This window comes from Pristiophorus japonicus, chromosome 18 (assembly GCF_044704955.1).
Source record: "Pristiophorus japonicus isolate sPriJap1 chromosome 18, sPriJap1.hap1, whole genome shotgun sequence".
Classification (NCBI taxonomy): domain Eukaryota; kingdom Metazoa; phylum Chordata; class Chondrichthyes; family Pristiophoridae; genus Pristiophorus; species Pristiophorus japonicus.
In genome coordinates, this window is record NC_091994.1 from 73,038,018 (window position 1) to 73,061,330 (window position 23,313).

Here is a 23,313-nt window from a genome sequence, read left to right on the forward strand (position 1 = left end):
GGCAATGTCTGCTGATTATTCTCCCTTTTCTGCACAGCGAACCTGGTAAAGCAACACAACAAAACCGTTTAATTTTACTAAGATAAACATAAATGAATATCACCGTAACCCATTAAACAAGCACAACAGGATAATTGAAAGACTGTATTAAAATGTTACTGAAATGTAGAGTTATAGCCTTCTCTACCAAGGTTCGGAGTACTCTGGAAAACAGTCATCAATCATCCCTCAGGTATTTGTTAACAAATACCTACCACACAATGAAGATAAATGACACAATCAAAAGTGAAATCTATTTATTCTTTGTGTTAGGTTTTGAACACAGCTACACAGTGGGGACTGCTGGTCACAGATTCTCATGTTTATTTGTGCTATAGCTGATTATCTTGTTTCAGTACTGCAATAATTGCTTGATATTGAAAAAAAATTGTCATTTCACTTCATCCACCGTTCATAGCAACTTTTCCCTGGATTTACAAAGTCACCATTACTCCACATTACTGACCTGAATAAAAAGGACCATTTAGAAAGAATTACAAACCATTCACTGGACTCCCATGAATATATTATCTCAAGTATGCAAAGCTTAAAAATGTATGGATGTGATATTTCATATAACCAGAGGAATCTGTGTAAAAGATTATTTTCCAAACCATATTACAATATTACAGTCTATCGCTACGTTAAAATGCAATATTTAGCTCGACACACAACTTAAATCAATAATTATTCCAGAGGATGAATATATACAAAATCCATAAAACTGTTTATATGAATGGGTTAGTCTTAGCTTTATGATTTTAAGAGGCCGAACAGTCTGGGTACATTCACACTCACATTGGCAAAGGCTCTGCACAAATGCCAAAGCTAACCCAACATTTTCTTCCACTTCTAACTTTAAACAGTTAAGGTAATACAACCACCGTTATTTTGATTTATTGGTCTATTAATAGCTGTACATGTAAATGCCAGGGCTGTTTTATTTTAAGTGCAAACTTAAATAAATGACTATTATAAAAGTAAGATATGGCATGAAATCACAGAACACAGCTAATAAAACTTTAAGCCAAAATTATGATTACGAAACAGCACAGATTTATGTTGTGCAATCATAGAAAATGCAATAGCTGGGCAACTACCAAAATTGGCTTCCATACAAGCCAGGTCACATATATAAGGCTTCGCTATTATTAGGTGTGTAATCAGACATCTTTGGTTTGACTTCATTGGTTAGCAGTTTCCATCTGTGCTTTGACAGACCATCACAAACACTTCTCCACCATGTCCGGTGTATTTTGCAGCAAAGAATTTACTTTTGTTTCAGTTCCCACAGGCACCTTTGAAGACAAAACATTATTATTAGTTGCCGGACTTGTACTTTTCATCTTCCTTAACAGATGGCTGGCGAAAGTAAATGCATGAACCGTGTAGAAATTTTGGGCCTTGGATTCCTTCAAAGCCTCAGATGCTTTGCTATTCTGTGGATCAGCCACAAGGTGTTCTTCTTTCCTAGGTTTCTTCTTTTGGAGACCACTTGTCTCAACACACCCTCCTCTAGCCAGGATGGGGGGAGTGGGCCCAGGCTAGTGAGAAATTCACCAATACAGCTCATCGCATTCTACAACTCACCATCAGGAAACAGAATTCAAGCACAGCAAGTGGAACTATTTTATTCCCCATCTATCTAGCTAGCCAGCCCTAAGGCACCTCTGGGAATAGAATTTCCAAGTTCTGGATAGAAGTCAAGAACTTGAAAATGTATGTTTCTGGACTATCTTAAATGAATTTTTAAAAACAGACCCGAGTCCACTTTCTTCCATGGATACAGTCTCCTCCTGTGGGCAATGGTGTCTCACCCCACTTAATGATGGAATATTTATATTGCTAAATAGGTTATGCTATTAACTTCAGCATAAATCAAACTTATAACATTGAGATGTGGAACAAGACTTGAACTGCTTGATTATTCAAATTCTAGACCAATTCTTAATGTTGAAGGATACTCTACTGTGTAGGGGGTGGGTGTAACTTCAATACAAATGCTTCTATGTCCCTGCCATTTTATTTATCTCAACCTGCTTAACTGATGTCAACCAGGTGCTGAATCATCGAATACTTTATTGACTCAGTATCACTATTCTTTTTATTGCTATATGCTGATCCAAAACACAACACCATATTTAAAACATTTCTATAACAGCAAGTACACAGCAGTAGTGTCATACCTCATTTTCTGAAAGAGGCAGGACTCTTGGCTCTCCTGCTGTCTCATCCACTGCCCTGTCCTCCAGTTCTTCATCCTCTTCATCTTTTGCAATGAAGTGCCGCCTCCTATACTCTCGCCTGGTGACAGAATCCAGGAGTGGTACCGACTGCGGAAGATCCTGAAACATTCATTATGCTATATTTCTTATAAAAAGTTAAAATGTATCAAATATGTATCAAATTTTTCAAGACACTGGAGCCGTTTAATGGCACAACTCCTGCTGTACTGAAGGTTGTGTTACAGAAAGCATGTTTTATATGGGACATCTGGCACTAATGTGCATTGTATCAGAAAGCTTTAGTGAGGACAATGTGCTATTCCTGATAGTCTCAAGTATATTTGTGGGGGAGGAAGGGGGTTGAAGGTGATGTGGCCGTAGTGCACTGACTCAATCAGGTGCTGACAGATGGCAGCTTATCCTTGCCATCGGAGCAGAGGAATACCAATCTCCACTACTGTACAGATTACAAATCACTGTCACTAGAGTTATTCAGAATTTTAACATCTACATTATATTGCTTTCAGTTTCCCAAATTTTGGACATTCAAAATTGAATGTTAAAGATTGAATTTTTATCAGCAACAATGGTGCAATTTTTAAAGAGTCTCTTCAATGCTCGTCACTTTCACCATAACTGTAAAAACAGAGATGTCTCAAGACTAGTTTTTTTTTAAAATCAATTTATGTTCTTAAACTTTAAAACTACTCATGGATAATACCAACCTAATCTGATTGGAATCAATTTATTGCCAGGTCTCACATGAATAGAAAATACTCCAGATGCTGGAAATCCGAAATAAAAACAGAAAATGCTGGAAATACTCAGCAGGTCTGACGAAAGGTCATCGACCTGAAACGTTAACTCTGTTTCTCTGCCTGTGGTGCTGAGTACTTCCAGCATTTTCTGTATTTATTTCACATGAATAGATATTGGATTCTGCCTTGGATTCAAATAGAATATGGATCCTTTTTTTTTTAAAATGGCAGACTAATTGAAGCTATAGTAAATCCCTTCTTACTTCACATGTTGTCAATTTCTCAGTAGTTTTACAGAAAATGCGGCAAATTACCCATCAGGTACAGGTAGATTCAAAGGAATGCAAGTTAGATAATTGTAGGAAAAGTGCGTATGTGTGTATACATATATATGTATCTCAAAGACACATTGCAGATGAGGATTATAATTTACCAATTTAGTGCAACAGTTGCTAAAGTTCCTGATACCATCACTTACTAATGCAGACTTAATCCGCTGGCACACCTGGCCAAGGTTCCTCCCAACAAGGCTATTAAGAGATTTCCATTTCAATCAAATCTCTCTTTCAAGAGCCAATGATGATGACACCAAAGAGCTTCATAATACAGCTGGATACTGCTCCACTACAGATGTCAACAATGTGCATTGATAGATGGTCCTAGAATGGGATACTACATTACTTTTAATGCTTTGAGTCTCTTAGTAACTTTGCTTTGTTGGCTTAAAGTTGTCTTAGAGCAAATGAAGTACCTGGGTTTCAGCTGCCTTGTGGCTTGAGCTGAAGAAGGCTATCAGAGTCTGCAAAAGTCCCAGTTTTTTGAGTTAATGTGAAATGCAAATCAACTGGATTACTCTGGGGACCACTTTTCCTGTGCCCGGTTCTCTTTCCAATCATGGAGATTATGCTGGAAGCCAGAATGTCTTTCTTTTAAGCATCAAGTAAAGACGTTCTAATTGGCAAGACTTCTTACAGAGAATTTGATGTTAATGACGGACCTTGTTAAGATTGACACTAGCTATACATCTTAGAAAATCGTGCAACAATATTACACAAGGCAAACACTTCTGGTGGGAATCAGCCACTGGGAGTATTCCATTGTTAAGATCTTGAAAAAAAGTTTTCGCATAAATTGAAGTGACTGCAGTAGCATAAGACTAACTTGAAATTTGAAAATGACAACACCTTCCAAGAGCAAAGTCAATGGTGATGACTTTAAAAACTGATCATTTCAAACTCAAATTTACACATTTAGAAATCTTTCACAAAGATAGGATATACAGACTTACATAGGATATACAGCACAAAAACAGACCATTCGGCCCAACCAGTCCATGCCGACGTTTATGCTCCACTTGAGCCTCCTCCCATCCTTTTTCATCTAACTCGATCAGCATAACCCTCTATTCCCTTCTCCCTCATATGCTAATCCAGCTTCCCCTTAAATGCATCTATATGATTTGCCTCAACCACTCCCTGTGGTAGCGACTTCCATATTCTCACCACTCTCTGGGTAAAGAAGTTTCTTCTGAATTCCCTATTTGATTTCTTTGTGACTATCTTATATTGATGGCCTCTAGCTTTGCTCTTCCCCACAAGTGGAAGCACCCTCTAGGTGTCTACTCCATCCAAACCTTTCATCATTTTAAAGACCTCTATTGGGTCACCGCTTAGTATTCGCTTTCCTAGACCGTTGATGCTTTCCCAATAGGTATAACCTCGCAGTTCTGGTATCATCCTTGTAAATTGTTTTTGCACCTTCTTCCTCTATATCTGTTTTATAATTTGCCATCCAGAACTGCACACAGTTCTCCAAATGTGGTCTTACCAAGGATCGATACAAGTTTAACATAACTTCTCTACTTTTCAATTATATCCCTCTAGAAATAACCCCTAGTGGTTGGTTTGCTTTTGTTGTGGTCTTATTAACCTGCATCACAACCTTTCATGATTTGTGTATTTGTACTCGGAGATCCCTTTGCTCCTCTACATCATTTAGATTCTATTTTCTAAGTAATATGTGACCTCCTTATTTTTCTTACCAAAATATAATACCTGTACCTCACATTTATCTACATTGAAATTCATTTGCCAATTTTATGCCCATTCTGCAAGTTTATTAATGTCTTCTTGTAATCTTTTACAGTCCCTCAGTTTTGACTATCTCCCCCAATTTGGTGTCATCTGCAAATTTAAAGATTGTGTTTTTGATTCTAGTCTAAATCGTTATTAGAAATTGTGAACAACAGTGATCCCGGCACCGATCCTTGTGGGACCTCACTTTCCATCTTCTGCCACTGTGAATAGCTACCCTTTACCCCTACTCTCTGCTTTCTGACATTCAGCTGATGAAATGATACAACACAAGCTTTCTCTCATGTTCTAATGGAATAAATCTCTGCCAATAATGGGACAAAAAAAATAGAAAGAGTATACATACAGAGCAAAGCTCCATTTACAGGCAGAGTGGAGGAAGATTATTTGACCAATAAAGTTTCTGTAATGCATAATTTTTTTCTTGAAAGGGAAAATTTCCCAGTGTTTTTTACTCCCCCTTTGAATAACATCCTACTCTTTACAGGTGGAAGCTGAATGAATGAGGAATAATTATTATTTAGAGCACTTACTTGCATAATCTCCACATTCCCAAAGAACTTGCCAACAGGCATTGGCTGATTGCTATCCTCGTCCAGAAAAATGCTGTTATCCACTTTGAGTGAGGTGCCTGGTGGCTGATCAATCTCCATACTATTTCTCCCTTCGATATCATTATCTACACATTTTTCTGTTTTCTCAATGTCTTCCTTGTTTTCCAACATACCCTTATCGATGACTTCCAAAACTTTCTGAATAGATATCTCTGCTGAAGCACCATTAATATTGGCCAGTTCTTGAGTTTCATCTGCATGTTTTTCTTGCTTTTCTGTCTCTCTCCACGGCAAGCTGGTTGTGGTGGGTGCCATGTTTTCCTGAGCCATTGGGCTCACTTCTGTGCATACCTCATGAGTAACTGGTCTCTCATTTTGTTCTGTTGATTTGTGTGATGGTTTGTGAGGAAGGACGATTGCTGCATCTTCCAGCTCCTGCTCAGCAGCAACAGTCTCCTCCTTTGTCTGCACTTCCACCCTTTCACATTTCTGTTTTTTTGAGGGATGGCTGGGCTGGACTGGACTGGAAACCGTTTTATCCAGTGCAGGCATTGCTTCATGTGGAGGCTGCAGCAAAAAACACACACACAAATCATTAAACATTATGCCACTTCAAATACCAACCTATTAGGAATACAATGTAAATAGAGGACCTTGGTTAGCTATGAGATACTATTGCATCTTGTCGCTCGGCATATTTAATATTTTGGTATGCTATAAGGAAAGAAAAATCATACTCAAGCTAATGTGTTTTAATGATGCGCAGTATATTTCTTGTGTGTTACTTTTAATTCGAAACCCAAAATTGCCCCACAACAAGCAGTGAGAACCTGCAACTAGTTGCACTTCATCCCAGTGTTGTATAATTTATTATGCTCTTTCCAGATACAACCCAAGTTTGGAAGGACAAAATCTATAGTAGGACTACTGGGTGATTTACACAATTCAAATGGACATAGTATGAAAAATGTTGCACATTCACCGTTATGCTTCACTAAAATTTGAATGACAACACTGCTATGGTCATTAAACATTTGTACCCAATATCTTTACTCCATGAGAGAATCATTTTGTGTACATATTAAAAAAATCGTCATGTCCAGTGCATGCCTGTTACATAAAACACTTTTGTTTGACCCCATCCTCGTTCTGCATTTGTATTAATGACCAGGTGGTGAGAACAGAGCATAGAGCAATGTGGAAGAATGGATACTCTCCTGGTTGTAAATGCACAGTGTGTGTGGGGAACAAAGTCAAACACACAACATGTATAATACAAAAGGTCCAGAAGCAGCGTGCAACAGGTCACGTCATCCATTGCAGCTCCCAATAACAATCATGTAGGAGAGGACACAAACAAAGGAAGGGAAATAGATGTAATAAATGAAAATCAGAGGGTAAAGCAGTCTGTCCTGCTCTAAAGGTTTGCTTACCAAACCTTTCAAAGTTTCATTTTAAAATCTGAGCATTGTGCGATTAAACATTACCACTGAGAAAAGCAACAACAGTATGTAAAACTTTCAAGCAAAAATAGGATGAGGTGCCAGTTCTATAGAAAATCTGCTTCAAGCACGACCTACATCCCCCTTCCAACACATGGTAGGCGGAGTTATTAGCTACTGTATGCACACAGTGTAGAATTAGTAGAGGGATGGGATTACATTACCAGCCTGCTCCATTGGCTTTAAAATAACATACACCCGGAGGGTATCATTATCTGATATATCTAAAGCTCAACCAATAGCCTTATGTCATCACCCCAACCCTCTTCTCAATCTTCCTCGCTGCCATGCTCTACCTCACACTCAATAAGCTCCCCGCTGGAGTGGAACTAAACTACAGAATGAGTGGGAACCTGTTCAAACTGCGCCGTCTCCAGGACAGGTCCAAGACCACCCCAACCTCTGTCGTCGAGCTACAGTACACAGACGATGCTTGCATCTGCGTACATACAGAGGCTGAACTCCAGGACATAGTCGACAAAGAAACATAGAAAATAGGTGCAGGAGTAGGCCATTCGGCACTTCGAGCCTGCACCACCATTCAATAAGATCATGGCTGATCATTCACCTCAGTACTCCTTTCCTGCTTTCTCTCTATACCCTTTGATCCCTTTAGTCGTAAGGGCCATATCTAACTCCCTCTTGAATATATCCAATTAACTTGCATCAACACTCTGCGGTAGGGAATTCCACAGGTTAACAACTCTGAGTGAAGACGTTTCTCCTCATCTCAGTCCTAAATGGCTTATCCCTTCTCCTCAGACTATGTCCCCTGGTTCTGGACTTCCCCAACATCGGGAACATTCTTCCTGCATCTAACCTGTCGAGTCCCATCAGAATTTTATATGTTTCTATGAGATCCCCTCTCATCCTTCTAAACTCCAGTGAATACAGGCCCAGTCGATCCAATCCCTCCTCATGTGTCAATCCTGCCATCCCGGGAATCAGTCTGGTGAACCTTCGCTGCACTCCCTCAATAGCAAGAACGTCCTTCCTCAGATTAGGAGACCAAAACTGAACACAATATTCCAGGTGAGGCTTCATTAAGGCCCTGTACAACGGCAGTAAGACCTCCTTGCTCCGATACTCAAATCCCCTAGCTGCGAAGGCCAACATACCATTTGCCTTCTTCACCGCCTGCTGACCTGCATGCCAACTTTCAATGACTGATGTATCATGACACCCAGGTCTCGTTGCACCTCCCCTTTTCCTAATCTGCCACTGTTCAGATAATATTCTGCCTTCGTGTTTTTAGCACCAATGTTGATAACCTCTCATTTGTCTACATTAGACTGCATCTGCCACGCGTTTGCCCACTCACCTAACCTGTCCAAGTCACCCTGCAGCCTTTTAGCGTCCTCCTCACAGCTCACACCACCACCCAGCTTAGTATCATCTGCAAACTTCGAGATATTACACTCAATTCCCTCATCCAAATAATTAATGTATATTGTAAAGAGCTGGGGTCCCAGCACTGAGCCCTGCGGCACTCCACTAGTCACTGCCTGCCATTCTGAAAAGGACCCGTTTATCCCGAATCTCTGCTTCCTGTCTGCCAAACAATTCTCTATCCACATCAGTACTTTACCACCAATACCATGTGCTTTAATTTTGCACACTAATCGCTTGTGTGGGACCTTGTCAAAAACCTTTTGAAAATCCAAATACACCACAACCACTGGTTCTCCCTTGTCCACTCTACTTACATCCTCAAAAAATTCTAGAAGATTTGTCAAGCAGGATTTCCCTTTCATAAATCCATGCTGACTTGGACCGATCCCGTCACTGCTTTCCAAATGTGCTGCTATTTCATCTTTAATAATTGATTCCAACATTTTCCTCACTACTGATGTCAGGCTAACCGGTCTATAATTACCCGCTTTCTCTCTCCCTCCTTTCTTAAAAAGTAGTGTTACATTAGCCACCCTCCAGTCCATAGGAACCGATCCAGAGTCGATAGACTGTTGGAAAATGATCACCAATGTATCTACTATTTCGATGGCCACTTCCTTAAGCACTCTGGGATGCAGACTATCAGGCCCCAGGGATTTATCAGCCTTCAATCCCATCAATTTCCCTAACACAATTTCCCGCTTTATAAGGATATTCTTCAGTTCCTCCTTCTCACTAGACCCTCGGTCCCCGAGTATTTCTGGAAGGTTATTTGTGTCTTCCTTTGTGAAGACAGAATCAAAGTATTTGTTTAACTGGTCTGCCATTTCTTTGTTCCCCATTATAAATTCACCTGAATCTGACTGCAAGGGATCTACCTTTGTTTTCACTAATCTTTTTCTCTTCACATATTTATAGAAGCTTTTGCAGTCAGTTTTTATGTTCCCAGCAAGCTTCCTCTCATACTCTATTTTCCCCCTCCTAATTCAACCCTTTGTCTTCCTCTGCTGTATTACAAAATTCTCCCAGTCCTCAGGTTTACTGCTTTTTCTGGCCAATTTATATGCCTCTTCCTTGGATTTAACACTATCCTTAATTTCCCTTGTTAGCCACCTTCCCTGTTTTATTTTTACTCCAGACAGGGATGTACAATTGTTGAAGTTCATCCATGTGATCGTTAAATGTTTGCCATTGCCTATCCACCGTCAACCCTTTAAGTATCACTCGCCAGTCTGTTCTAGCCAATTCACATCGCATACCATCAAAGTTACCTTTCCTTAAGTTCAGGACCTTGTCTCTGAATTAACTGCGTCACTCTCCATCTTAATAAGGAATTCTACCATATTATGGTCAGTCTTCCTCAAGGGGCCTCACACAACAAGATTGTTAATTAGTCCTTTCTCATTACACATCACCCAGTCTAGGATGGCTAGCCCTCTAGTTGGTTCCTCGATATATTGGTTCAGAAAACCATCCCTAATACACTCCAGGAAATCCTCCTCCACCACATTGCTACCAGTTTGGTTAGCCCAATCAATATGTAGATTAAAGTCACCCATGATAACTGCTGTACCTTTATTGCACGATCCCTAATTTCTTGTTTGATGCTGTTCCCAACCTCATTACTACAGTTTGGTGGTCTATACACAACTCCCACAAGCATTTTCTGCCCTTTGGTATTCCGTTGCTCCACCCATACAGATTCCACATCATCCAAGCTAATGTCCTTTTTTACTATTGCATTAATTTCCTCTTTAATCAGTAATGCCACCTCACCTCCTTTTCCTTTCTGTCGATCCTTCCTAAATGTTGAATACCCCTGGATGTTGAGTTCCCAGCCTTGGTCACCCTGGAGCCATGTCTCCGTGATGCCAATCACATCATATGCGTTAACTGCTATCTGCGCAGTTAATTCGTCCACCTTATTCTGAATACTCCTCGCATTGAGGCACAGAGTCTTCAGGCTTGTCTTTTTAACATCCTTTGCCCCTTTAGAATTTTGCTGTAATGTGGCCCTTTTTGCTTTGGGTTTCTCTGCCCTCCACTTTTACTTTTCTTCTTTCTATCTTTTGCTTCTGCCCCCATTCTACTTCTCTCTGTCTTCCTGCATAGGTTCCCATCCCCCTGCCATATTAGTTTAACCCCTCTCCAACAGCACGAGCAAACATTCCCCCGAGGACATTGGTTCCAGTCCTGCCCAGGTGCAAACCATCCGGTTTGTACTGGTCCCACCTTCCCCAGAATCGGGTCCTATGTCCCAGGAATTTGAATCCCTCCCTTCTGCACCACTCCTCAAGCCACGTATTCATCTGAGCTATCCTGCGATTCCTAATCTGACTAGCACGTGGCACTGGTAGCAATCCTGAGATAACAACTTTTGAGGTCCTACTTTTTAATTTCGCTCCTAGCTCCTTAAATTCGTTTTGTAAGACCTCATCCCGTTTTTTACCTATATCATTGGTACCTATATACACGACAACCGGCTGTTCACCCTCCCTCTTCAAAATGTCCTGCATCCGCTCCAAGACATCCTTGACGCTTGCACCAGGGAGGCAACATACCATCCTGGAGTCTCGGTTGCAGCTGCAGAAACGTCTATCTGTTACCCTTACAATAGAATCCCCTATCACTACAGCTCTCCCACTCTTTTGCCTGTTGTCCTGTGCAGCGACGTATTTACTGAGGTGTACGAAAGCACGGGCCTTACACTAAACATCCGTAAGACAAAGGTCCTCCACCAGCTTGTCCTCGCCACACAGCACTGCCCCTCAGCGCAGCCCTGGACACCGTGGACCACTTCCCATATCTCGGGAGCTTCCAATTAACAAGAGCAGGCATCAACGTCGAGAGCCAACACAGCCTCCACTGCGGCAGTGCAGCCTTCGGCCGCCTGAGGAAGAGAGTGTTTGAAGACCAGGCTCTCAAAATTGCCACCAAGCTCATGGTCTACAGGGCTGTAGTAATACCTGTCCTCCTGTATGACTCAGAGACATGGAGCATGTACAGTAGACACCTCGCTGGAGAAATACCACCAATGATGTCTCCACAAGATCCTACAAATCCCCTGGGAGGACAGACGCACCAACGTTAGCGTCCTCATCCAGGCCAACATCCCCAGCATTGAAGCACTGACCACACGATCAGCTCCGCTGGGCAGGCCACATTGTCTGCATGCCAGACACGAGACTCCCAAAGCAAGCGCTCTACACAGAACTCTTTCATGGCAAACCAGCCAAAGGTGGGCAGAGGAAATGTTTCAAGGACAGCCTCAAAGCCTCCTTGATAAAATGCAACATCCCCACTGACACCTGGGAGTTCCTGGTCAAAGACTGCACTAAGTGGAGGAAGTGCATCCGGGAGGGTGCTGAGCACCTCGAGTGTCATCGCCGAGAGCATGCAGAAACCAAGCGCAGGCAGCGGAAAGAGCGTGCGACAAACCAGTCCCACCTATCCTTTCCCTCAATGATTATCTGCCCCACCTGTGACAGGGACTGTGGTTCGCGTATTTGACTGTTCAGCCACCTAAGGACTCATTTTAAGAGTGGAAGCAAGTCTTCCTCGATTCCGAGGGACTGCCTATGATGATGATGCACACAGAATAGAATTGGTAGAGGGATGGGATTACATCACCTGCCTGCTCCATTGGCCTTAAAATAACATACATTCGGAGGGTAAGATTATCGGATACAGGGTATATCTAAAGCTCAACCAATTGCCTTGTGTCAGAAAAAATAGGACTCGTTCCGGCAAATATCCAAGTTAGCATATTGGTTCCTTGTTAAAATGACACCTGGAGCCTTATTCTGTATCTGTTCCATTGTGCCCTGTAACAGTCAGCTTTTGGATCCTAGGTAGGGTCTAAGAGGGTCTGGTATTCTCACTCTGGTACATTCTTGTGAGATCTAATGGCTCAGAGGAATCCTTTTAATTTTAAAGTATCGACACTTGAGTTATCCAAATGGCATACATGAACCAGAAATATTATACTGCAAGAGCATTTAATTACTTTTTAACCCAACGCTTACAGGATTTTATTAAATTAAATTATTGGATGCAGTTTTTCAGATCTCACAGCTCTCTTCACAAGCTAAAAAACAGAAAGCAAAGTTGTTCCAACTGGGTTGATGTCATAACACTCTGTTGCTTTAGTTACAGTAATTATTTACTTTTACAGGCCAGTTAAGAATTACAACTCCGGTGGCTTCATAAAAGAAAATCACTGCAAATGGAATCTTTTAGATTGAAAGTTCCACCCACATAAACAGCAATGAGATAGGTTCATTACATGAGCTCATTCAAAATAGGGCTCACAAATCACAAGTCCGACAGGTCGAAGCAATTAAGAAATGAAAAGAACTCTGGAACAAAATATCTTCTTAAACATACCACACAAAGGAGGACATTATGAAACAACGAACTACATTGATCAGTGGATAACTGGGAAGGAGGAATTGAGGGGTTGAGCTGTTGCTATAAACTATGAAAGTTGCTTTAATGAAAGGTAATTATGTTTTTGGTTTGCTCGTTGGCTAACATGCAAAGAAAACCATCACCATGATTAAACATTGCCAAACCAATACAGGTAGTATTGTGTTCCTAACACAGATGAGGCTGCACACAGGGAGGTTAAAGTAACAGTGACCTCAGTCTTTAATAAGACACTCCAGAGTGAGGAACAGGCTTTACGGGCCAGCTAAGATACAGTGCTCCCAAGGGATGCTGGGATCCCTTGGGACTTCAGGGGATGAGCTCCCTGGTGGCGGAACATGGGAGTGCATGCTTTACAGATACACAATAGGTAGTTTTTGTTTGCCTTGTACAGAGTGAACACTCTGTCCTCACAGGTACACATCTCACTTACTTCATTCCAGAGAATTTAGGTGAAGGTTGAAGCTTATGGATCTCCAGGTTTCCACAATAACTAGTTAAAACCGTGCAGTCTACCAGCACATAGAACTGATGAGTTTCCTGCTGCTTCTCCAGCTAAGGCCACCCCACCTATGCAGCAGATTAATTAAAACACAGTAGGGGGGAAATTACCCCCTTCTTTCATGCTTGCTACTGCCTCTAATGGGGCAGTATGACCTTTTGCCCGGGGGCAGGTGGCGGGGCCGACCCATCCGCAATTACCCCCGATCGGGTTTCCTCCATGCCCCGTGTTTCTGTCCTGCCCAGCGCGCCAACCCCTTACTACCCCATTAGGGGGAAATTGCTCCGCGGGAGCGTAGCCACCGCTGGTCGGTGCCCCCGACATCTTCGTGCAGCGGGAAGCTGCCAATGGCGGCCGCTGGTTCAGCTGGGCTGCCTGGCACTTCCTCTTGGATGCCGGGCCACTGGCCTGGCCGAACCCCTCCCTGGTGGTCCATTGGGCTCCATGTCGGCATCGCAGTGTCCCTCCCCTTTAAGTGATAATTTAGGGATAAGTGAACCAAGTATGAGACCAGGAAGGCCCAAGGTTTCCTCATTAGACTGTGCTAAGCTAACTAATCTCAGGGAAGTATGAGGGATGCTATTAAATGGCCTTAGCAGTCCTGGGAACGGAAAACAAAATCAGGGGTCCTGTAACCTGTGCTGCAAAGTACCCACGTGGACACTGAGCAAACACAGAATGGTGTTTAACGCTAATGTGTCCTTCAGTCTGATAGGCTGTTGAGACTTGCTACTTAGGCTTATTGGGGGGTGGGGGGGGGGGGAGGAGAATGGCCACAGGCCCTGGGGGGGGGCTACAGCATCTACTGAACATAACACGGAAGTTTCAGCAATTTCAAGAGAAGAATGCAGAAAAAAACCCACTGTAGCCAAAGCCTCTGTGCATTATAGAAGAAAGAGCGAATGAAAGAGCGAAAGAAAGACATGAATTTAAATAGCACCTTTCACGACCACCAGTCATCTCAAAATGCTTTACAGCCAATGATTTACAGTATAAAGGTACCAATCAATTTGCATGGGTCGGTTAGCTCAGATGGTTAAGACGTGGTGCTAATAATGCCACAGTTGCAGGTTCAATCCCTGCACTGTCTGACATAGCCTGCCCCTGTTTTGCCGGAAAGGTAGCATACTTCACTCAAAAGGGTTGTGAATCTTTGGAATTCTCTACCCGAGAGAGCTGGGGATGCTTAGTCGTTGAGAATATTCAAGACAGAGATCAACAGATTTTTGGATACAAGGGGAATCAAGGGATATGGGGACAGTGCAGGAAGGTGGCGTTAAAGTAGAAGATCAACTTTGATTTTATTGAATCGTGGAGCAAGCTCAAAGGGTCCTATGAGCTACTCCTGCTCCTATTTCTTATAATTCTGATATAGGTTCTGAAGATATCAATTGTAAAAGAAATCAAATACACCTCTGTTAAACTGCTCATCAGGCTCAACTTCTGATTTTGATATGCGGCCTGATCAGCAGTAAAAATGTCTGAATTAATCCCTCAGCTTTTTCCGCTGAGTAATCACCCAATCATCTTTCATCAACAATAGGGATTATTGTTGAAAACAGTTTTCAAAATGGATTATTCACAGGAAGTTAGAGAAGACAAAAGGAATTAAAAAAACAGATCCTCCAAAAACAGTAAACCAATGCTGTTTTTTTATCTTTGACTTAAATTTATTGCCTTTAAATTCCGTTTGTAGCGTATAATCAATTTTGAAAGCTTCTGAGTAACATGTGAAATTAGGACCATATTCACCTGTGATGTACCCACCATGATCAAATATTCTGCTAACACTCACTAGCTAGGCTCACACATGAAGAATCTTGGGTGAGGTGCTGGCACCTATGGACCGTACCCCAGTATAAATCACCACCTTCAGGAGAGGAGGAAAGAAGAACTGGGGAAAAAACACACACTCTAAAATCTAACTCTGACACAATCTTTACTATAAACAAATCATGCTACATTATTTGCAGGACATATAAACAGCAGGATTTACTAGAAGCAAGTGAGCAGGGACTTTACTGGGTAATAAAAAAACATGCACGCATTACGAAAGACAAAGAAAATTTGGCAGTCAAGCTCCTGCACGCTGACAACCTGAAGCAAATGTAAGCACATGTTTTATAACTGTAAACTAACACTTGCATAAGTATATATCCGATATATCAATATGGCATTTTAATATTTAAAAATGACTCATTTGAATGCACATCATCAGTATATAGAGGAAATAGATCTAGCAAACCTGTTTCTAAATGTAAAGGTCCTATTGAAAGAGTTGGGTATCGTGATTAGAGAACCCTGCAGTGGAATTGTTTAAAAAAAAAGTGTAAAGATAAAACCAGCAACTACAGGCTGCTCAGTTTAATCTCGGTAGTGGGGAAGATTTTAGAAATAATAATCAGAGACAAAATTAACAGTCACTTGGACAACTGTGGATTAATTAAGGAAAGCCAGCACGGATTTGTTAAAGGCAAATTTAGTTAAAGCAACTTGATCGAGTTTTTTGATGAGGTAACAGAGGGCAATGCAGCTGACGTGGTGTACATGGACTTCCAAATGGCGTTCGACAAAGTGACACAAAGAGGCTGCAGGGTGATTTGGACAGGTTAGGTGAGTGGGCAAATGCATGGCAGATGAAGTATAATGTAAATAATTGTGAGGTTATCCACTTTGGTGGCAAAAACAGGGAGGCAGAATACTATCTGAATGGTGACAGATTAGGAAAAGGGGAGATGCAACGAGACCTGGGTGTCATGGTACATCAGTCATTGAAAGTTGGCATGCAGGTACAGCAGGCGGTGAAGGCGACAAATGGCATGTTGGCCTTCATAGCGAGAGGATTTGAGTATAGGAGCAGGGAGGTCTTACTGCAGTTGTACAGTGCCTTGGTGAGGCCACACCTTGAATATTGTGTACAGTTTTGGTCTCCTAATCTGAAGAAGGACATTCTTGCTTTAAGGGAGTGCAGCGAAACATAGAAACATAGAAAATAGGTGCAGGAGTAGACCATTCAGCCCTTCTAGTCTGCACCGCCATTCAATGAGTTCATGGCTGAACATGCAACTTCAGTACCCCATTCCTGCTTTCTTGCCATACCCCTTGATCCCCCTAGTAGTAAGGACTTGATCTAACTCCATGCATCTAACTGCATGATCAGTCATGATTATATTGAATGGTGGTGCAGGCTCGAAGGGCCGAATGGCCTTCTCCTGCACCTATTTTCTATGTTTCTATGTTTCTAATAGGCGAAAGTTCACCAGACTGATTCCCGGGATGACAGGACTGACATATGAAGAAAGACTGGATCGACTAGGCTTATATTCACTGGAATTTAGAAGAATGAGGAGGGATTTCATAGAAACATATAAAATTCTGACGGAATTGGACAAGTTAGATGCAGGAAGAATGTTCCCGATGTTGGGGAAATCCAGAACCAGGGGTCACAGTCGAAGGATAAGGGGTAAACCATTTAGGACCGAGATGAGAAGAAACTTCTTCACTCAGAGAATTGTGAACCTGTGGCATTCTCTACCACAGAAAGTTGTTGAGGTAGTTCGTTAGATATATTCAAAAAGGGGGTTAGATGTGGCCCTTATGGCTAAAGGGATCAAGGGGTATGGAGAGAAAGCAGGAATGGGGTAATGAAGTTGCATGATCAGTCATGATCATATTGAATGGTGGTGCAGGCTAGAAGGGCCGAATGGCCTACTCCTGCACCTATTTTCTATGTTTCTAATAGGCTTGCCAGCAAAGTTGAAGCCCATGGAATAAAAGGGATACGAAATTGGCTAAGTGACAGGAAACAAAGAGTAGTGATGAACTTTTGTTTTTCGGACTGGAAACATAGAAATATAGGCCCCAAGTTTCCACATGATTTGCTCCTGATTTTTAGGAGCTACTGGTGTAGAACGGAGTATCTTAGAAATCGGAATTCTCGTCATTTAGTTTGCTCCAGTTCTCTTCAGTCAGAACAGTTTGACTTTGGAACAGATTTTTTTTTTCCAAAAGGGGGCGTGTCCAGCCACTTACGCCTGATTTCAAAGTTTCGTGAGTGCAAACTTACTCCAAACTAACTTAGAATGGAGTAAGTGAAGATTTTTGTACGCTCGAAAAAACCTTGTCGACACTTTAGAAAATCAGGCGAAGATTACAAATCAGGCGTAGGGAATGGTGGGGGGGGGGGGGGGGGGTGTTTAAAGGGAAGTTTACAAACATTAAACACTTCCGTTTTACAAATAAAGAGCCATCATCAATAATAAATGATAAATACATCAATAAATCAACCAATAAATCAATCAAAAAAAATTAATAAGAAATAAAATTTTTTTTAAATCAATAAATAAAACATTTTCTACTTACCGACTGCAGCACCGGGAGCCCTCCAACAGCGTGCTGGGATGCCCTCCTTAGTGTGTCTCTGTCAGTGTCTCTATCTCTCTGTCGGTGTGTGTGTCTCTCATTCTCTGTCTGTCAGTGTCTGTGTTTCTGAGAGCGAGAGGAGGGGGAGAAGGGGGCAGGATGGGGGGGGGAGAAGGGGGCAGGATGGGGGGGGAGAAGGAGATTGGGGGGGTGGGAGAAAGACTGGGGGGGTGGGAGAAAGACTGGGGGGGTGGGAGAAAGACTGGGGGGGTGGGAGAAAGACTGGGGGGGTGGGAGAAAGATTGGGGGTGGGTGGGGGGGAACGAGATTGGGGTGGGTGGGGGGGGAACGATTGGGGGGGGGGTGGGGGGGAAGGAGATTGGGGGTGGGTGGGGGGGAAGGAGATTGGGGGTGGGGGGTGGGGGGGGGGGGGAAGGAGAATGGGGAGGGAGGCTGAACGGGCCGGGCCGGAGACTTAGGGCAGGGCCCGTCCCCAGCACCAGATTTACAGGCAGGTGGTGTTGGGTCGGGTCGGGGGGGTGGTAGGAGGGAGGTCGGTTCGGTTCGGGTCGGGGGGAGGGAGAGGGAGGTCAGGTCGGGTCCGGTGGGGTGTTGGATCCGGTCCGGGGGGAGCGGGTGTCGGGTCTGGTCCAGGGGCAGGTGTCGGGTCCGGTCCGGGGGCAGGGGGGGGGAGCGGGTGTCGGGTCCGGTCCGGGGGCGGGGCTGGGGGGAGCTGGTGTCAGGTCCGGTCCGGGGGAGCGGGTGTCGGGTCCGGTCCGGAGGCGGGGGCCGGGATGCGGGAGTCGAGTCGGGTCGGGAGGAAGCAGGCGCTGGCCTTGGGAGGAGCCTTATTCACGCAGCCCCAGTGAGGCCATTCGGCCAGGGCTGGGGCTGCGTGCTTCGGCCCCTCCCACACAGTTTCGGGCGCCTGGAGCTACTGCACTTGTGCGCCCACTGTAGCGCGCATGTGCAGAGGTCCAGGCACTGTTTTCAGCGCAGGGACCTGGCTCCGCCCCCGACAGCTCCTGCTGCGCTGCGCCGAGGGCCAGAGGACCTGCAGGGAGGTGGAGAATCTGGAGGGTTTTTTTAGGCGCACTTTGTGGCGCGAAAAACGGGCGTCCAGGTCGGGACTGCACCGTTCTAGGCACGGCTCGAAACTTGGGCCCATAGAAAATAGGTGCAGGAGTAGGCCATTCGGCCCTTCGAGCCTGCACCGCCATTCAATGAGTTCATGGCTGAACATGCAACTTCAGTACCCCATTCCGGCTTTTTCGCCATACCCCTTGATCCCCCTAGTAGTAAAGACGACATCCAACTCCTTTTTGAATATATTTAGTGAATTGGCTTCAACAACTTTCTGTGGTAGAGAATACCACAGGTTCACCACTGTCTGGGTGAAGAAGTTTCTCCTCATCTCGTTCCTAAATGGCTTTCCCCTTATCCTTAGACTGTGACCCCTGGTTCTGGACTTCCCCAACATTGGGAACATTCTTCCTGCATCTAACCTGTCTAAACCCGTCAGAATTTTAAACGTTTCTATGAGATCCCCTCCCATTCTTCTGAACGCCAGTGAATACAAGCCCAGTTGATCCAGTCTTTCTTGATATGTCAGTCCCGCCATCCCGGGAATCAGTCTGGTAAACCTTCGCTGCACTCCCTCAATAGCAAGAATGTCCTTCCTCAAGTTAGGAGACCAAAACTGTACACAATATTCCAGGTGTGGCCTCACCAAGGCCCTGTACAACTGTAGCAACACCTCCCTGCCCCTGTACTCAAATCCCCTCGCTATGAAGGCCAACATGCCATTTGCTTTCTTAACCGCCTGCTGTACCTGCACGCCAACCTTCAATGACTGATGTACCATGACACCCAGGTCTCGTTGCACCTCCCCTTTTCCTAATCTGTCACCATTCAGATAATAGTCTGTCTCTCTGTTTTTACCACCAAAGTGAATAACCTCACATTTATCCACATTATACTTCATCTGCCATGCATTTGTCCACTCACCTAACCTATCCAAGTCACTCTGCAGCCTCATAGCATCCTCCTCGCAGCTCACTGCCACACAACTTAGTGTCATCCGCAAATTTGGAGATATTACATTTAATCCCCTCGTCTAAATCATTAATGTACAATGTAAACAGCTGGGGCCCCAGCATAGAACCTTGCGGTACCCCACTAGTCACTGCCTGCCATTCTGAAAAGTATCCATTTACTCCTGCTCTTTGCTTCCTGTCTGACAACCAGTTCTCAATCCACGTCAGCACACTACCCCCAGTCCCATGTGCTTTAACTTTGCACATTAATCTCTTGTGTGGAACCTTGTCGAAAGCCTTCTGAAAGTCCAAATATACCACATCAACTGGTTCTCCCTTGTCCACTCTATTGGAAACAGGGAGAATTCCAGAAGATTTGTCAAGCATGATTTCCCTTTCACAAATCCGTGCTGACTTGGACCTATCATGTCACCTCTTTCCAAATGCGCTGCTATGACATCCTTAATAATTGATTCCATCATTTTACCCACTACCGATGTCAGGCTGACCGGTCCATAATTCCGTGTTTTCTCTCCCTCCTTTTTTAAAAAGTGGGGTTACATTGGCTACCCTCCACTCCATAGGAACTGATCCAGAGTCTATGGAATGTTGGAAAATGACTGTCAATGCATCCGCTATTTCCAAGGCCATCTCCTTAAGTACTCTGGGATGCAGACCATCAGGCCCTGGGGATTTATCGGCCTTCAATCCCATCAATTTCCCCAACACAATTTCCCAACTAATAAGGATTTCCCTCAGTTCCTCCGACCGCTTTTATATCCGGAAGTTTGTGTCCTCCTTCGTGAATACCGAACCAAAGTACTTGTTCAATTGGTCTGCCATTTCTTTATTCCCAGTTATGACTTCCCCTGATTCGGACTGCAGGGGACCTACGTTTATCTTTACTAACCTTTTTCTCTTTACAAATCTATAGAAGCTTTTGCAGTCCATTTTAATGTTCCCTGCAAGCTTCCTCTCGTACTCTATTTTCCCTGCCCTAATCAAACCCTTTGTCCTCCTCGGAGTTCTAAATTTCTCCCAGTCCCTGGGTTCACTGCTATTTCTGGCCAATTTGTATGCCACTTCTTTGGTTTTAATACTATCCCTGATTTCCCTTGATAGCCACGGTTGAGCCACCTTCCCTTTTTTATTTTTGGTGTTCCCCAGGGGTCGGTACTGGGACCACTGCTTTTCTTGACTTGGGTATGGATGTACAGGGCACCATTTCAAAATTTGCAGATGACACAAAACTTGGAAGTACAGTAAACAATGAAGAGGATAGTGATAGACTTCAACAGGACATAGACAGGCTGATGCAATTTAACGCAGAAAAGTGTGAAGTGATATTCTTTCTACCAAAATGTGAGAGGAAATATAAACTAAAGGGTACAATCCTAAAGGGATTGCATGAACAGAGAAACCTAGAAGTATTTGTGCACAAATCGTTGATGGTGGCAGGACAGGTTGAGAAAACAGTTTAAAAAGCCAACAGGATCCTGGGCTTCATGAATAGAGGGAAAGAGTACAAAAGCGAGGCAATATGATGGTCACGTTTCAAACACTGGTTCGACCTCAACTGGAGCATTGTGTTCAATTCTGGGCACCGCACTTCAGGAAGGATGTGAAGGCCTTAAGAGAGGGTGCAGAAAAGATTTACGAGAATTATTCCAGGAATGAGGGACTTCAGTTACGTGGATAGATTGGAGAAGCTGGGGTTGTTTACCTTAGAGCAGAGGAGATTGAGAGGAGATTTGATAGAGGTGTTCAAAATCATGAGGGGTCTGGACAGAGCAGATAGAGACAAACTGTTCCCATTGGCGGAAGGAAAACCAGAGGTCACAGATTTAAGGTGATTGGCCAAAGAACCAAAGGCAACACAAGAAAAAACTTTTTTACACAGCGAGTGGTTAGGATCTGGAATGCCCTGCCTGAGAGGGTGGTGGAGGCAGACTCAATCGTGGCTTTCAAAAGGGAATTGGATAAGAACCTGAAGGAAAATCATTTGGAGGGCTGTGTGGAAAGGGCGGGGGAGTGGACTAGCTGAAGTGCTCTTGCAGAGAGCTGGCACGGGCTCAACGGGCTGAATGGCCTCCTTCTGAGCTGTAACCATTCTATGATTCTATGAATGGTTGGGCCCAGGTTGTTCAGTTTTAGTCACTGGGTAGCGATTTCCAACAATTACAGTATTTTTTTCACTGAAAAGTTTTCTAAAAAGTTTCCACAGCCAACGTGAATAAATTGAAGGTGGCACAGTACTACAGCGTGTTGGATCATTAATGCATGATGCCATGGCAACGGAAGGGCACAGGTTTAATTCTCTTTCCAACCCTTCACGAGATTACTAATTTCTCTGTACTATTGTGGGAAGAGGGAGGAAGGCAACAGGAGTGTTGTCCCCTGGCTAATGTTGGACAGTGGCCAGCTCAGAACAGCAATGTTCAAGACCAGGGAGACAGTTGGACACACACCCTCGCTATAATAGGAGGTATGTATACTGAGGAAATCAAGGACTGAAGAAAAAGGCAAAGGAATAAATTCATTAAACCTGGCATGTCAGTTGCTAAAGTTTTACAGGAATGCCTCACTGAATATTATCTCATCCAACAGGGTTATTGGTTCCCCCTGGTATGGACCCCCATCTCCACTCTCTTAAGGGACGCAAACTTAATCGTTTAAGGTGGACAACTGGTTTCATCATTCATCATACCCCCAGCTTCTCTTCTCCACTACAAACAGTCCTTCTAAATCTTTCCACCCTGCCCCTTCACTCTCACCTCCAACAAGTGCGAGGAGCTTCTGGACTTCTTCGTCAACTAAGATTGAGACCATCTGTTCAGCTCCCTCTGTCGCTTCCCTCCCTCACTCCCTCCCCCACTGGGCCAAACTTCCCCCCTTGCCCTAGCCCTGAACTTGCATCTGCCTCCAGTTGTTTTTCTATCTCCCCATCTACCCTCTCCAAGCTCACCCTGTCCATGAGACCAATCTCCTGCTTCCTCGACCCTATTCCCACCGAACTGTTGACCACCAACTTCCCTTCCTGAAAACCATGTTAGCTGATAGTGTTAATGCTACCCTCTCCTCAGGTACTTCCCCTCCCGTTCAAATCTGCCATCATCGCATCACGCCCTCCTCAAATAACCTACCCTTGACTCCGCTGTCCTTGCAAACTACCATCCCATCTCCAACCTCACTTTCTTCTCCAAAGTTCTTGAACGTCTTGGCACCTCCCAAATCCATCCCCCGCCAAAAGCTATAACCGGAAGACTTTACCTCAACCTGATGGTCACTCGGAATTCATTCTGATGACCGGGGCTCGCTGGGCAGTGACCACACGGTAAGCAGTGAGGCCCCTTTAAACCCCAGGCCTTTTCAGTCACAGTGCCGATTAGCACCAGGACCAGCACACAGGACTGCAAGTCCAT

At 43.8% G+C, this 23,313-nt stretch overlaps 1 protein-coding gene across 4 annotated transcripts in view; it reads right to left on the reverse strand.

Moving 5' to 3' along the window:
* Positions 1–281: 281 nt before the first annotated feature.
* Positions 282–23,313, reverse strand: part of c18h1orf174 (chromosome 18 C1orf174 homolog) — a 37,326-nt gene continuing 14,294 nt past the window's right edge. For 2 of the 4 annotated variants that reach the window (XM_070860915.1, XM_070860912.1), the window contains 3 exons: positions 5,649–6,236; positions 2,226–2,384; positions 282–1,337 (listed from right to left, as the gene is read on the reverse strand). In XM_070860915.1, coding sequence (XP_070717016.1) covers positions 1,263–1,337; positions 2,226–2,384; positions 5,649–6,236 — 822 coding nt within the window. In that variant the 3' untranslated portion in view covers positions 282–1,262. Of the gene's footprint in view, positions 1,338–2,225; positions 2,385–5,648; positions 6,237–15,245; positions 15,372–23,313 lie in introns of those variants that run through there. The other 2 variants (XM_070860914.1, XM_070860913.1) reach the window with 2 other exon arrangements.